This window comes from Alternaria arborescens (genome assembly GCF_004154835.1).
Source record: "Alternaria arborescens strain FERA 675 chromosome Unknown contig_15, whole genome shotgun sequence".
NCBI lineage: Eukaryota > Fungi > Ascomycota > Dothideomycetes > Pleosporales > Pleosporaceae > Alternaria > Alternaria arborescens.
Genome location: NW_021167870.1, coordinates 694,960 through 710,007, shown reverse-complemented (window position 1 = coordinate 710,007; position 15,048 = coordinate 694,960). Strand labels below are relative to the sequence as shown.

General features: G+C 51.2%; 5 protein-coding genes across 5 annotated transcripts; 4 read left to right on the top strand and 1 right to left on the bottom strand.

Annotated features, from left to right (window-relative positions):
* Nucleotides 1–3,310: 3,310 nt before the first annotated feature.
* AA0111_g7076 (hypothetical protein) lies at nucleotides 3,311–4,918 on the top strand (the record flags this gene model as incomplete). Its single annotated transcript, XM_028653370.1, has 1 exon — nucleotides 3,311–4,918. The coding sequence occupies one exon, from the start codon at nucleotides 3,311–3,313 to the stop codon at nucleotides 4,916–4,918; it is 1,608 nt and encodes a 535-aa protein (XP_028505527.1).
* An 838-nt stretch (nucleotides 4,919–5,756) lies between these two features.
* On the top strand, nucleotides 5,757–6,585 carry AA0111_g7075 (hypothetical protein; the record flags this gene model as incomplete). Its single annotated transcript, XM_028653369.1, has 2 exons — nucleotides 5,757–6,313; nucleotides 6,423–6,585. The coding sequence occupies 2 exons, from the start codon at nucleotides 5,757–5,759 to the stop codon at nucleotides 6,583–6,585; spliced, it is 720 nt and encodes a 239-aa protein (XP_028505530.1).
* A 234-nt stretch (nucleotides 6,586–6,819) lies between these two features.
* On the bottom strand, nucleotides 6,820–9,255 carry AA0111_g7074 (hypothetical protein; the record flags this gene model as incomplete). Its single annotated transcript, XM_028653368.1, has 1 exon — nucleotides 6,820–9,255. One exon carries the CDS (start codon nucleotides 9,253–9,255, stop codon nucleotides 6,820–6,822), a length of 2,436 nt encoding a protein of 811 aa, XP_028505529.1.
* Nucleotides 9,256–9,946: 691 nt separating this feature from the next.
* AA0111_g7073 (hypothetical protein) lies at nucleotides 9,947–11,606 on the top strand (the record flags this gene model as incomplete). Its single annotated transcript, XM_028653367.1, has 4 exons — nucleotides 9,947–10,090; nucleotides 10,162–10,567; nucleotides 10,624–11,299; nucleotides 11,348–11,606. 4 exons carry the CDS (start codon nucleotides 9,947–9,949, stop codon nucleotides 11,604–11,606), a joined length of 1,485 nt encoding a protein of 494 aa, XP_028505525.1.
* Nucleotides 11,607–12,311: 705 nt separating this feature from the next.
* AA0111_g7072 (Efflux pump) lies at nucleotides 12,312–14,266 on the top strand (the record flags this gene model as incomplete). The annotated part of the gene is made up of 4 exons (XM_028653366.1): nucleotides 12,312–12,716; nucleotides 12,770–12,812; nucleotides 12,865–13,220; nucleotides 13,274–14,266. The coding sequence occupies 4 exons, from the start codon at nucleotides 12,312–12,314 to the stop codon at nucleotides 14,264–14,266; spliced, it is 1,797 nt and encodes a 598-aa protein (XP_028505524.1).
* Between the last annotated feature and the right edge of the window lie 782 nt (nucleotides 14,267–15,048).

Here is a 15,048-nt window from a genome sequence, read left to right as displayed (position 1 = left end):
CCAGCCAGGCCTTGATCCTGGATAAACTTGCCGACGAGCCAGTACTAGTATCGCTACCAGTAGGAAGACATGCTTCTGGAAGTGCTTGGAGATTGACTGTATCATTGATTAACCGTGAGAAGCTGGGGATGTAGTGAGAATAAAGAGCGCTCACTTTCCATAGGTGTACATATCAGTTGTCGAAGAATACCAGGCGGCAAATCGCCACATAATATCGCGATTTGGATTTCTTCTGCTTCGAAACCACGGAAGCGGTCTGTCTTCTTTACCCTCTCAATTTTGAGTTTGATGTCGCCATCTAAGGAAGCCGCATCAGTACCCGATTCACCAACCCATCCGCCCCCAGGCTCTTGACACAAGTAAAATCTTGACTCCCACTCCATCAACAATAATCCGCAAAAGTGACAGCCTCCACATGCACTCTCTACTAGCGCGTTAACCGAGTGGTGGTGTTTCACAATGACCTCGTGGAAGTTGTTGATGCTATCCCATAGCGTGCTCTCCAGATGGCCAAGGCTCATACAAGTAGAGCATAGCCTGTCGCTTCCTGAGCGGTCTGGTATCTGAAATTGACCGTAACCGAAGCAGGTTGGTCGAGCCTGGTCATTCCTTCCGCCGGGGGGCATGTGCCATTTCATCGTTCTCGGTTACCTGTTCCAACAGGCAGAACTCCACCAACGAAGAGAAGCCGGCGACCTCGTATCTATTGGGCAACAACGATCATATAGACGGATGGATGGATTTCATGCAGGAAAGACAAACAAACTTGGTGAAAGATAAGTTAGAAAGGATGACTGGAGGCTGGAAGTTTGGAGGATCAGGCAGCTGGCGAAGCGCGGCTGAAGTTGCGGGGCAGTGCATACTGACCGATTAAACATCTCCAGCGAATCAGATGCAATGCATCAATATTCGCGAAACCCCTCAAAGCGTCTCTACCTCGTTGCTGCAATGCATGATAAATACTTGCGATTCATTGATAGAATGGACTCACAGTTCGAGCGATGGTCGAAAACAATGTGAAGGAAAGTCAGCATAACCTTTTCAGCTGCAAGCATATTCCTCCGATCATGAAACAGGATCATGTGCTCTATGACCTTTTCATCTGCAGATGCTCGTCCTAAGTGATGATTCTGCATCACGGAAAAGTGCCATATGTCCGATTTCATATCAAAGCGGAGACTTTGGCTGGAAGACGCCAGCATGACAAACATCCAGCAGCGGTGGTCAAGACTTTGTGTTCACCATCGCTGGTGACGAGAATGACGAGGTCAAGCATTTCGTCTCCTCCGTACACGATACTCGGATTCAAAAGTGTGAACAACGGTCGGGACATGGGTACTTATCTGCGGCAGGCGGGTGACCAAGGTGTCTACACGGCTTCATCCACGCACAACAATCCTCGCGACAGCTTGACGTATATGGTCTTTTCGAGCAAACCCCTGAAACACAACTGTATCAAGTTCGACATATTCGATAAGACCGATGCTACCGTACTGGCTATTGGGACGATGGCATCTTCCAATAGCCGGACGGCAAACATGGTAACTGCAAGGCCTTGCTACGACAAAATCAAGTTCTACCCTTCGTAGACTTGTTTCAAGTAGGTCCAAAGCGGGACATTCCGATGAGCTGGTGTTCACGGAGAGCGATCGTGGTACTAACGCGCTGATGTGAGATCTAACGGCTGCGTGAATAGCAACCGGACCCAACTTCTTCACTATCGTCGTACGAGATGACGTAGGAACGTGGTTTTTGATAGCCTTGTTTCTCAAATACCTGTAGCTTATGCACTTGTACCTGCCATGTTTCCGATGTGCAAGGCGTAGTCGTGGTTAGAAAGATTGTTTAGTTTACGATAGTCGTTGGTTCCTGACTTAAAACTAACGGTACCATGGGATCGCTTATCGAAATAGTGTTTGGCGCTGCGACAGTAGTATTCCCTTGTGGGTGACGTGAAAATGACGGAAATATGACGGGAAAGACGGGAAGAGCGTATTGATTTATGGCGAGGAAGAAAAGAAGATAATCAGCGTGGAGAGACAGATTGTGAAACCTGGAGCTGACGATCAGGGTGTGCTGAGAGTGTCGGTCAGGATAGGCCACAAGGCGAGCCTGGCCGAGGTATAAAAGTCAAAGATAAGCGCCGAACGCGTGCCGCCTGCGCCAGCGTACCGCGAACCCGAGCCGTGGGATAGCGGATAGGTGATCATCAGGACGGGAAGACCTCCAAGGTTCCACGCACGCGTGAACACATGTTATGACTGTGCATGCAGCAGCGAAACTAGTCTTCTGGACCCCTAGACAAGCAGATAGCATAAGGCGCAGCGCTGGAGGACGCAGCTCACTGCCCGTCATGTCTCGAACCCAAATAAAAATTGACTTAGCGCCCGATGCTGACTCGGCGGAGGGGGCCCTATGTGCGGTGCAAGGGACCGCGGCGTGTCATGCTGGTGGAGACCAGCCGGTCAGGCTGATGTGGAAGAAGCAGAAACGTGGTGGTGTCGCCATTCTAGGCTCGGGGAAAGGTGCGCGGAATACTCAGCTGAAGCAAAAAAGCACGCAGGGTGGAGTGGACTCTGTGGACTCAGTGGAGCGCGGCACACAGTGGCATGCGGACGACGGATCGCTTGCAGAGGGGTAGGGGTCAGCTATGCTGAAAGAGGCGGATGGGCCCTCTTCTAGGGCCTGTTTGCGGGTTCTGGAACACGAATAGACTGTGAGGGGAGACCCTTGCAGTACCAACAACTGCAGGGCAGCTGATAGCAACAAGTGATGCTGCTTAACTCTATCATGCCACCGCGCCGTGGGTGCCCGCTAAGAGCTTGCCTCGCCGTGCAGTTATCTACTCCGTCAGCGTCCATTCGCGCACTTGCGCACTGTCGTTCGCACCCTCTCACCGTCGTACGCCGGTCGCACCTTCCTCGGTGACATCCGCATTTCATTTAACAGCAGGCGCACCCCTGTTGCAAACTTCCTGATATACCCAACGCGTCGCCCACCATCTCTTTCGCGTCATCTCTACAGCGACATCAGGCTTTGTTCGTTTGTTCGACTTGCTTTTTGCTGGCGAGAACAAACCACTGTTACACGTCCAGTCCGGGGATTCCGTCGTCAAACCACTACCGCAAGCCACCCGTCAATGGCGTCTTCTCGATCTCGATAGCTCCACGAATTGCTTTCCCATCGCACGCCGTCGCTTCCAAATACGACTCTGGCGATCGAACACCTTTACTAAAACCTGTGCCCATCTCGTCGAATTTCCCCTGCAGACGCCTGCATCAATTCACCCCCACATCAGCAGCCTTCGATAATGGAGTCTACTACTCGACACACGTCTCAAAGACGAACAACACGACCTCGGTCGACAAATCCGTCGCCAGCAACATCGACATATGGATACCATAACACTTACCACACTCATGCGCAACTTCCCATTGGGTCACCGCCTTCGTACGCCCGAGCCATTGATCCCCAGACCCGCCGCATTCTCGATGAGAGGACGAGGACAGAGAAGGAGGCAGTCCGCAGCACACAATTACCCCCGCCATACACCTGCACAGTTCACATAGAGGGGCTTGTTGGGGTAAAGCAAGAGCTCTCATCACCATTCCAAGTTTCGGGACATCGTGAGTGGAACGATGTTTACGCCATACTTCGGGGCACGCAATTGAGCATACACCGCGTAAAGTACCCGGGACTCCTCAGCAAAAGCAAGGAGCCATGCGCAGGACGATTAATACGAACCTATTCTTTACAGCACGCTGAAGTCGGCGTGGCATCCGATTTCAAAAAGACATCGCTGACACCAAAATCCCCTTTTGCGCACTTGGTTCCCGCTGTTGCTCGACCCAAACTATACGAGACGGATCCACACCTTTTCGAGCCTGTACGAGAACATGCCATCCGGCTGCGCCTGGAATTTGAGCAATTTCTGTTTTGTCCATCGACCGAGGAAAGCATGCTCGACTGGGTAGAATCGTTTTGCGCCGCCATCGACATCAGTTCACCTCTAGAAGACCGGAGTGAGCCCCGCTACCGAAGTCTTCCTCGCAGGGGCAGACGACAACGCATCTTGGAAAACGCGCAGTTTGGAGAGAACCTCGAGAGCCTGACAAGTCTAGAAGCCGGTCGACGCATCATTGCACAACAGGAGCAGATTATCCGCCAGCTTTATCCACATCTGGCTGGGACCCGGGAACCAGGTATCAGCCACACAGGTCCCACGGCTGATCTAGAACTTGACGATTTCGACCCGGAGGATGTCCGCTTTCCCACCCGAATTGCGAGAGATTCGCTAGCTCGCGTCTCTTCGCACGAGTACGAGCAAGGCGACGATGAGCGTCCTGAAAGTGGCTTATCGTTTGATCCCAAGTCCACGTGTGCGCCACGGCCTTCATTTGCGCAGACCCTGCGTTACCGTCGCCGTTGCGCCCCGGTGTTGCTTGCTTCTTCTCCACGTGTCAGCGATGTGGTGTTTGGCAAAGGCCAACGCTTCCGCATTAGCGTCAAGGCTCACATGCTCGTCGACTATACCCCGCACCCACCTCGTTACGACGTACACGGCTTTGCGAAATCTAGACGCCCTGCGAGGATTGCAACGGATCACAACTCTCCTACGGCCACTGCAGACAAGACTGTATCTACGACTATCTTGCCGGAAAGGCCCAGCTCGCCTCTTCGTGGTGTCAGCGATGATTCCATCACTTCCATCACTTTTGGCGAAGACCTTGGCCCTGTTCGCTCAAAGTCGACAAGTGATGCTACGGGCCCGTCAGGCCCACCATCGCCGTCTGGCATGTCGCAAACCAAAGTTGACGCTGCGCGCCAACTGGAGACGATGGGAAAGCGTCGACCGAGCGAGGATAGCCGTGAGACAGGCTTGAGCGCAGTTGGCCTTGGTGCTGGCTTGATGATTTGATCATTTTCGTTACACATTTCATTCATCTATTTTCCTTTGTTGTACTGCATTGCATGGCGTCAGTTGAGCGCTTTTTCTTCGGTTTACTGGCGTTACTACTACTTTTTCCTTCGTTTGAGCATCAGTACTGGTGTCACATGCCAGGAAGGAGGATATACCCATTTTACTTTGTATGGAGTATAGCAAGACGGATCTGCATTGGGTTGGAAACGTGTTGGTCGGAGGAATGGCGTCGGATGTATATAGCCTTATGTTAACACTCGACATACTCCTCAATATGCATATCACATTAATTCATTACCTTGAATCAGCGTTTCTTGCTCATCCTTACACCAAGCATGGTGCGCGGTGTGATTCCGTTGGAGTTTCCAACGTAAGCAAAGACGCGGACCTTGCGGCCCCCGGACATCGCGACTCGTCGAGCGGTGTTGATTGGTAAACGTGCATGGCTTGCCTAACTTGTACTTGGCATCCTTATTCAGTACCTCTCATGCACGTACTCTCTATCCTCTTTCCTGATTCGTCTTTCCGATTTCCAATACAGGTCGTGTCTACGCGACGATTGGTAAACGGCAAGGATATAGGATAGACAGGCCGGAGTTATCTTGCTGACATACATCTATGTAGTGAGGGGGAATCTGTGTAAGACGAGCGGACATGTAGAAATGTGTCTTTGATATGAATATGAGTATCAGCACAAAAGAATAAAATACTTCCAAATACCATCAACCTCATTCAAATCTTTATACAAATACACTCACCTCTCAACACTATCTACCTACAACACCTCGACTTGAAACCAACCACTCACCCTACCTCCCACTTTCCCCACAAAGCCATGTCCACCACCCCCATCGCCCTAATCCTCGGCTCAGGCCCCAACGTAGGCACAGCCCTAACCACCTCCCTCACCGCACTAAACTACCGCATCGCAACCGCCTCGCGCTCCGGCACCAACACGCTCAACCCCACCAACGGCACGCTCTCCCTAGCCGCCGACTTCTCCTCCCCCTCCTGCATCCCCAGTCTCTTCGCCGCCGTGCGTCGAGAATATGGAGTCGCCCCCAGCGTCGTCATCTGGAATGCATCGGCGCTGACGCCGCCGCCTGTGGAAGGCAACGTACTATCTGTGCCGCAGGACCAGTTTGTTAACGATCTTAATGTGAATACGGTGAGTCCGTATGTTGCTGCTATGGAAGCGGTGAGAGCGTGGGATGGAGAACTGGGTGGTGATGGCGAAGGAGCGAAGAGCAACAGGACGTTTATTTACACGGGGAATACGCTGAATCAGACCATCATGCCTGTTCCGTTGTTTCTGACGCTGGGGGTGGGGAAGAGTGCGAGTGCACATTGGGTTGGACTGGCGGATGCTACGTATCGGGATCGAAGGTATCGGTGAGTTTTTTTTTTCTTTGTTTCTTTCCCTTTCCTCTTGTTTTTCTTTGGGGAGGGGGACTTGGGGATCTGAACTTTGAATCGAATGCTAATTGCGAGGAATTCTTAGTTTTTTCTACGCGGATCAACGAGAGCCTGATGGTACGCCCATGGTCAAAGGTGTAGATGGACCTGCGCATGGAGAGTTCTATGCCTCGTTGGCACAGCGGGAATCGGATGATGTACCCTGGTTGGCTACTTTTGTCAAGGACAAGGGGTACGTCAAGTTTTAGACTCCTTGAGTGTTACTATTACGAACCTGCGCGGTTTTCCCCCTCTGGGGACTGCTGTGATGACTGAGCTCGAACGTGCTTTCTTTTCATTTTCTGTTTGTTTTGTTTTGCATGAGCTCATGTCCAACCCGGGAGGTGAGACGAAAGGAACTCAGTTCCAAAGTTAGCCCAGCTAAACATAGGGTGTCGACCATATCATACAATATACTTCCACTCATACTCATACAAAACCATTTACATGTCGTCCAAGTCATAACCATCATGATCAACCCTCTTCTTCCTCCCCTTTCTTCCCTTGCTACCCCGAATCTTGCGATCCGCAGTATACCGTCCATCACGATCACCAACCAACATCCTTCCGCCCTGGCCAAGCACCTTTGCAGGACCTTCCTCCACAGTCCTTCCGTCTCTCTCGCCAACACCGATTTCGATGGTGACTTGCTTTGCCTTCTTGACCTTTCTGCCCTTCTTGTCGAACTCGTCGGTAGGTCGGCCTAGACGAACGTTGCGTGGAATGCGTGTTTTTGCGCCGAGAGCCCAGAGGTCACCCCAGCGGACTTTTCGCGCGTCACGGTAGGCTTGTTTGCTAAAGGATCGGGGAACAGTCCAGCGCTCAAGCGTACCAGCTGGTGTACAGACGTCTAGAATGATGTGACCTCGTCGCTTCAGCGCAGGGAGAACCAGACGTGGTAGGGTGAGTGGATTTACGTCGGCGGTCGAGGTCATGACGGGCTCTTCGGTTTCTGGGTTCGACGGTGCGCGCCACTCGTGTCCCTCAAATGCGGCAGCGGTAGAGGCCTCGCCTTGCACGAACCCTTTGCCCAGGACGTCGTGTTGTGGAAGGCGTTGATCACGTCCACGCTGGACAGCCAGGTAGCTGAACTGCACATCCTCGTGGTTCTTGTCCTTTGCATTCAAGATGCGTTGGAGGTACGGAGGTCGAATATAGCGCTGGCTGAAGAAACAAAAGTCTTTCCTACCTTGGCTGACACCTGTCGACTGGTACATGGGGCATGAGTTGTGGTTGGTGCATGGCGCAACAATCATTCCCGTCTCTTTCTCAGTGAACCTGGTGTCTTGATCAGGTTTTGAGACCTGGGATTCAAGTAGCGTCTCGATATTTTCTGAGCCAGGAGAGGAGATGTGCTTGTTCAGAAGGTATGAACGGGCAGCGGCTACGACTTCAAATCCTCGTGGGAGGCCCTTCTCAATGAGAATCAGAACACCACCCTTGGGATTTAATAGGGACCAGTATTTCTCAACTTGTTCCCTGCGCAGATAATCTTGCCTAATAGGCCAGAGCGTGTGTGGTGCAATGATGACATCATAGTACTTGCGCGGTTGCTGCGTGTTACCCTCGTCCGCCGCTGTCACTGTCTCTGGTAGTCGCGGAATGAACGTAGTGTTGTCCAGCAGTTTGCTTGCGCGGTGACGGAGCGTGTCAGATGCAGTCAAAACAGTCGCTTTTCCCAACGGGGTAGCACCATGCGACGTGTTTCCTGATTCTTCGTGCATGCGTTGCCATTCCGCCTCTAGCATCTCGTGCCAGGCAAGTACACCGACGCCTCCAGAACCAGCGTCTAGTATAGTGCCACCTTTCTTGTTCTGTAGCATGTGTTCGAGCCATCCTGTTCCCAGTCGCCTTCGAACTTCGACCATGGCGCTCATTACGCTTGCGTATGTGCCTGGCTGTACGGAAGCCATGTATACATCAGCTTCGATGTTGCCCATTTCCGATTGCGATGGGTCCAGTGGAATTGGCTTTTGTTCATTGCCCAATCGTGCAGGACTTGTACTGGCCGAGTAAGGCAGACCGCGACCGCCAAAGATGCGGTTCGCAGATTCGGCAAGGTGTTTGTGATTCGCGCGTGTCAGAAGCAGCGCAGTAGGATCGACGAGAGTTTCTTTGGGCAGAAAGACGGTCGAGGGCGATGGCTTGAAGCGACCGGCGATGGTCAGTGGATGTGCACGCATGAAATTATCTTCCTCTTGCTCTTCTTCCATATCTTCCCAGGCCTCTGCTTCCTCTTGTTGCAGCCGACTTTGCTCGTAGATTTCGTCGTGGTACGCCTGTGCCTCGTTCTCTCTGCGCGCTTCCCATTCTTCTGGTGTCATGGTTTCTTTGTCCAGCTCAGCTTCTTCAGGGGCCATATCCTCCTCAACCTCAACTTCTTCGACGAGCTCAATCTCTTCAAGCTCGCCATCCTTTCCCTTCCTTAATAAGACAGTAGAACCATCAGGTCGTTCTTGCTCAATAATTTCCTCCTCAGCTATACCACCAAGTTCTTCTATGTCTACGGCAGGATCCACGAAAATTGCTGGGCCGTACAGTCTCTTGTATATCGTGTATTCCTCTTCGCTCAGGTGGTCGCGCGGTAACGTATCACCGAATTGCTGCCTCGCCCTCCGCGCGTTGACTTCGTAATTCACCGCTTCGGTCGCAGAAGAAGGCCCATCTTCCGTATTTGTCGCATGGTCTTGCTCTAATTGTCTCGTTCCGAGTGTCGTGGAGAATGCTCGTTGTGGCGTTGTAAATTTGGAGGCGAACAAAGGTAGTTGTCGCGGCGCGGGTCGTGTCTGGGCTGGTAATCTTGCGCTACGCGCTCGTGAAATTGCGATATTCAGTCGGCATGATGCGCAAACGGACTGCAAGCCCCTCGTCTTTAGCATGGTCGAGCGGCGACTCTGGAAGTTGTCGAATAATGCACTCGCGTCGGAGGAGAGAAAGTTCGCCGCATCTTTCACTCCAGGGTCCACGCTAAGCTCTGCTGCCCTCACCACTTCCATCCAATCATATGCCAGCTGATTCTATACCCCACATCGCCCGACCTCGATGTCAAACCATGGGACTTATCCATGCGCAGGCCGATACTTCTTCGGCCAAGCTTGTTCGCTGCATACTCTGGCGTTAGTACAGGCTCCAGAAAGCCTTCGATAAGCACACAGGGAAATTGCTAGATCATGCTTCATCTGCCATGGGCATATGTCTCGGAAATGCGGACAATGTGCGTATCGACGCCCGGTAATCTTATCAACATCGACGAGGAGACTTTGCATCTGTCATGCTTCCGATCCGTTGGATGCGACCTCGGTCGACCCACCTATGGCTTGTACCCCACCATGCGCTATCATCATGCGCCTCACGCTCAACAGCCTTACCTTTACTCAGCTTGTGCCCAGCACGATATAATCCCGCTATTTCTATACGACTCATCAAGATTATATCAATAAGTGCCCTATCCGGTACTGTGGACTTTTTCAATCGGCACGTTACGCCAGGTCCATTTTCTAATCAACAGACAAGCTTTCATCGGGATCATCCTCATTCATTCTCCGCCGACTATCCCTCCAAACCACCGAAATGGTATCAGGATCTGGGAAATTTGACTATCCTTCGCTAAAAGAGCTGCTAAAGGATACGACTGCTGAAGTCCTACTTCCAGGTGATGGCGAAGAGTACGAGAAGAGCATCGAAAGGTGGAGTGAGCACTGCATCAAACGAGCTGTGAGTTTACCTGATTACACTTACCTGCAAGGTCGAGTCTATATCGGAGCATTGCACTTATACAAGGAAAGGCTGCTGTAATCAGAGTTCGGTCTGCGGATGACGTTTCCGCAACTTTAGCTCAGATACGCGAGCACAGCATTCCGTTCACAGTCCGAGGTAAGAATGCCCATGTAACAGACGCGCATGAAGCACAAATTGACTCCTTCGTTACAGGAGGAGGTCACAGCACTTCTGGAGCTGCATCTATCGAGGATGGCATCGTCATCGATCTTTCTAAGATGCGCAAGGTGACAGTTGACGTGGATGCCAAAACTATCAAAGCTGAAGGAGGAACTATATGGGAAGACGTTGATGTTGAAGCTGCCAAGTTCGGTCTTGCGACTGTCGGAGGTACGGTTAACCATACTGGTGTAGGAGGTTTGACACTAGGAGGAGGCTATGGTTATCTCACTGGAAAGTACGGCTTGACGATTGGTATGTTCTCCTATATCTAATCAACCGGCGAAGCTTACACAACTGATATCACCTAGATAACCTCTTGTCCGTTGACATGGTCCTCGCATCTGGTGAGCAAGTCGTCGCATCAGCGAATTCGAATCCCGACCTCTATTGGGCTGTGCGAGGCGCAGGCCAGAACTTTGGCGTAGCAACGGCATTCACGTTCCAGGGCTATGCACAGAAGAATTCTGTCTTTGCAGGACCTTTGGTCTTCCTTCCGGACAAAATACCGCAGATCGTTGAGTTCCTGAACAAGTTCCACACTACAAATGACGGCAACCAAGCCATGCTCATGGGTTTCTCCGCTCCACCGCCCGCGAATGCACCTGTCGTACTTTGCCAGATCTTCCATAACGGCACTGAGGAAGAAGGAAAAGCTTTCTTCGCTGACCTGTTTGAACTTGGCCCTGTAGCCAACATGACTGCCATGATACCTTACCCACAGCTGAATAGCCTTCTTAATCAGGGAGCCGGATTCGACGGGCGCAAGCTTTTCGGTGGAGGTGCTTTCAAGCTCCCAATTGACTCAAGCTTCGCTGTGCAACTTCATGCAGAGTTCAACGCTTTTGTAGCTTCGCACGAACGAATGAACGAAAGCATGATACTCTTCGAAGCTGTTCCTTACCAGAAGGTCATAGAGGTTTCCAACGATAAGATGGCGTTCTCGAACCGTGGCGATTACTACAATGTCGCGGTGATGATGAAATGGTGAGTTGGTACAGCGCTTTATGGAGCTCAATTCTAATGAACGCACAGGTTCGAGCCCTCACTCGACGGTGAGATTCGTACATTTTCACGAAATCTTCTCAAGAAAGCCTCAGTAACTGCTGCAGACCGGTCAAAGGATGGCGGCGTGGCTCAGTACGGCAACTATGCTTCCGCTGATGTTGAGGCGAACGAGATTTTCGGCGCAAACGTCAAGCGACTTGAGGAGCTCAAGCACAAGTACGACCCTGACAACCTGTTCAGCCACGGCACGAAGTTGACGCCGCGCCCTTTGGTGGTCGTCAACTGAATGTTTCAGTAGCACTTAGCTGTACACAAAACGCCATGAAAATGTATGCTATGCAGTCAGTCAAGGAATGCGAAACACCTTCCCACTCGCCGTTACTACTCTCAGGCTAACCAGATGATTAATCGCGTTGCTGATGGACACTGCAGATGTTGAAACATGCAGAACTCGAAATTTTCTGGAGCTCGGTCTGGGAACTGGAGTCGCGACGCCGGATATATCTCTACTCGACGCGACAGTAGCGCCGGAAATCAGCAACCCTTGACGTCATCTCAACTCGTCAGCAGTTAAAATATCAACAAGCTTCGACGCCACAGCTAGAACACACCGCATCATTAATCGCATCGAGTCGCTTCTCCTTTCGGCCCGGGAGATAATGTCCACCGACGCACCGAGGATGCTGAACTACGTTGTGGGGCACGCGACCCACGGAGATTCGTTCTACGGCTGCTTAAACCCGAAGGCGACACCGTTCTAGTAGCGAAGTTCGCCGTATACACGACCTTTTTAAAACTACTTCAATCGCTTGGCTTTGCATCGAGCTATACTAATTCCTTCACCCAAATCTTTCTTTATACTTGAGAGACGCGGAATATCTACTGGACTATACTTGGGTTTCCAACTCTCGTATCACTAATCTTAATCTGCTATACGGAACACGACACGGTCTCTAGCCTTCGCGGACGACAATTTTAGCTTCGCATAGACATGGAGAGTTCGAGGCAATCGCGACCTCAGAGGGCATCTAGAAGTCGGTCAAGATCTCGACCACGGCGATCCGACAACGCACCACTACACCGTATTCTGTCCAGCCAATTTCCGGATGATCATTCCGTGTACCACCATGAAGATGGAGAAGGAATTCACGTCGACTCTGATGCCAGTTCGTTGCACAAGACTGAGACTGAAAGAAGAGATGCAAATACGGCCAGTAGCGACGATGACGACAGTGGCGATGACGTAGACGAGAAGGAAGCAAGAGATGATACCACTCACGGAGAAGAGACGACTTACGAAGAGATACGAGGGGGTATTCCATATGAACATGATGTTGAAGCATCACCACCATTGGAAAAGAAGAAGTCTACGCGGTCGGTCAAAGATCCGAATCTGGTATGTTCGCATAACAACCATTGGCTGGTATAACAGCAGCTGACAAGTACAAGGTTACGTGGGATTCAGAAAATGATCCTAGTAATCCGAAGAATTGTAAGCCAGATTTATCTACTAGGTGCAAATGGATTGATCTAACATCGCGCAGGGTCTATGAAACGGAAATGGGCAGCGACCTTAATTGTTTCCTGCTTTACCCTTGTCTCACCAATATCGTCGTCCATGATATCGCCCGCTCTGAGCAGCATAAGTTCTGACTTCGGTATCACGAATGAAGTCGAAGCTCAACTCACCCTGTCCATTTTCGTCCTAGCATATGCGATTGGACCGCTATTCTTGGGCCCCTTGTCTGAGATCTACGGCCGCGTTCTCGTCCTACAGCTATCTAACCTATTCTACTTGGCTTGGAACCTAGGTTGTGGGTTTGCTCAAACGTCTGGTCAGCTCATGGCATTCCGATTCTTCAGTGGCCTAGGCGGATCTGCGCCGTTGGCTATTGGCGGTGTAAGTAACTCGTCGAAAACCAATGCCGAAACCTTAATCTGACTTTCCCCCAGGGCGTTCTTAGCGATGTTTTCCTGGCGGACCAGCGTGGCCGAGCCATCTCAATCTATTCTCTAGCTCCATTGCTGGGTCCTGCAATTGGTCCCATTGCTGGTGGTTTCATTTCCCAAAACACGACTTGGAGATGGTGTTTCTACGCCACCACCATCTTCACCGCAATGGTTCAATGTTTCGGCTTCTTCTTCCTCCAAGAAACATACGCACCCAAGCTTCTCGAGTGGAAGCGGAACAAGCTACGCAAGGAGACTGGCAACCAACAACTACACACAGAGTTCGACAGCCCTGACCGCACGCTTGCAACGACGATCAAAATCGCCATGGTGAGACCCTTCAAGCTCCTCGGTACGCAACCCATCATCCAGGTGCTTGCGTGCTACATGGCTTACCTGTACGGACTCATGTACCTCATGCTTTCCACCTTCCCCAGCTTATGGGTCACGCGCTACGGCATGTCTACGGGCATCGGTTCGCTAAACTTCATCTCCATGGGCGTCGGTTTCTTCCTCGGAACGCAAATCACCGCTCCGCTCAATGACGCTCTCTACCGCCGCCTGAAGAAGCGCAACAACGGCGTCGGTAAACCAGAATTCCGTGTTCCTATCATGATTCCTGCATCGTTGCTCGTCCCCATTGGCCTCTTCTGGTATGGCTGGAGTGCACAGGCTCAGGTCCATTGGATCATGCCAAATATTGGTGCTGCTATCTTTTGCGCCGGTGTCATCATAGGGTTTCAGTGTATTCAGACGTATCTTGTGGATAGCTATACCAGGTATGCGGCGAGTGCGATTGCGGCGGCGACGGTGCTTAGGTCGTTGGCTGGATTTGGGTTTCCGTTGTTTGCACCGGCCATGTATAATAAGTTGGATTTTGGATGGGGGAATAGTGTGCTGGGGTTCATTGCGTTAGCATTGGGTGTTCCAGCTCCGTTTATGCTGTGGAGGTTTGGTGAGAAGTTGAGGAGTACTAGTAAATTCGCGGCTGGCTAGAGCCGTGCGTGAGTGTGGAAGAGGACGGTCATACGTAGAGCTCGTATATGAGGAACCTTCAATCTCCGGTAATACAGTAAGCCAGATCTTGAAGCAAGTGATTATTGATGATTGTGTAATTACAGACCAGCGCATGTTCGATAGCACCTGGGTTTATAACGCATTAGGCTAGCCTGTCTGATCATACCAACCTAATGTGTTCTGAACGAACCCCTTCGAGCTGATCGAAAATCGAGACCGACTCGAACTTTTCCGCATTCCACCCTAATGGATATCGATCTATCCACAGCGTCCATAGACCGATGCGCTTGTAAGCTTCTCGGCTGAGCTCTGGTTGCATTAACAGCCCTGTCAAGAGTGGTAGCCAACCACCTTCCATCGGCTGATTGCCTGTGCGAAGTTCGATGAGAAGCCCAAAAGTCATTACTTTGCCAGAGTGATTGAGCACCATATCCCGGTGGTCGAATTGGCACTGGAGATGACCATTATGCTTCCCCAAGAGTGTTTCGAGTTGATCTTCGATCGACCGTCTGCATCGACGATCGGGGCTCTTAGAGTATTCCAGAAAGCCACTCCAAGTCTTTATGGCAAGATTCAGGGTCATCCCTGTGAAGTTATGAAAGACTTTGGTCGTTGAGGCATCGGTATAGTCTGGTTGCGACCGGTCTTCGAATGAAAGCAGGGTGGCTTGATACATCGGTTTTGTCTTCTCAGGTTCCTTATAAAGTGACGTTCTTAACAGTTTGTCCACAACTTGGAACGTAAATGCGTCAGGCGAAAGT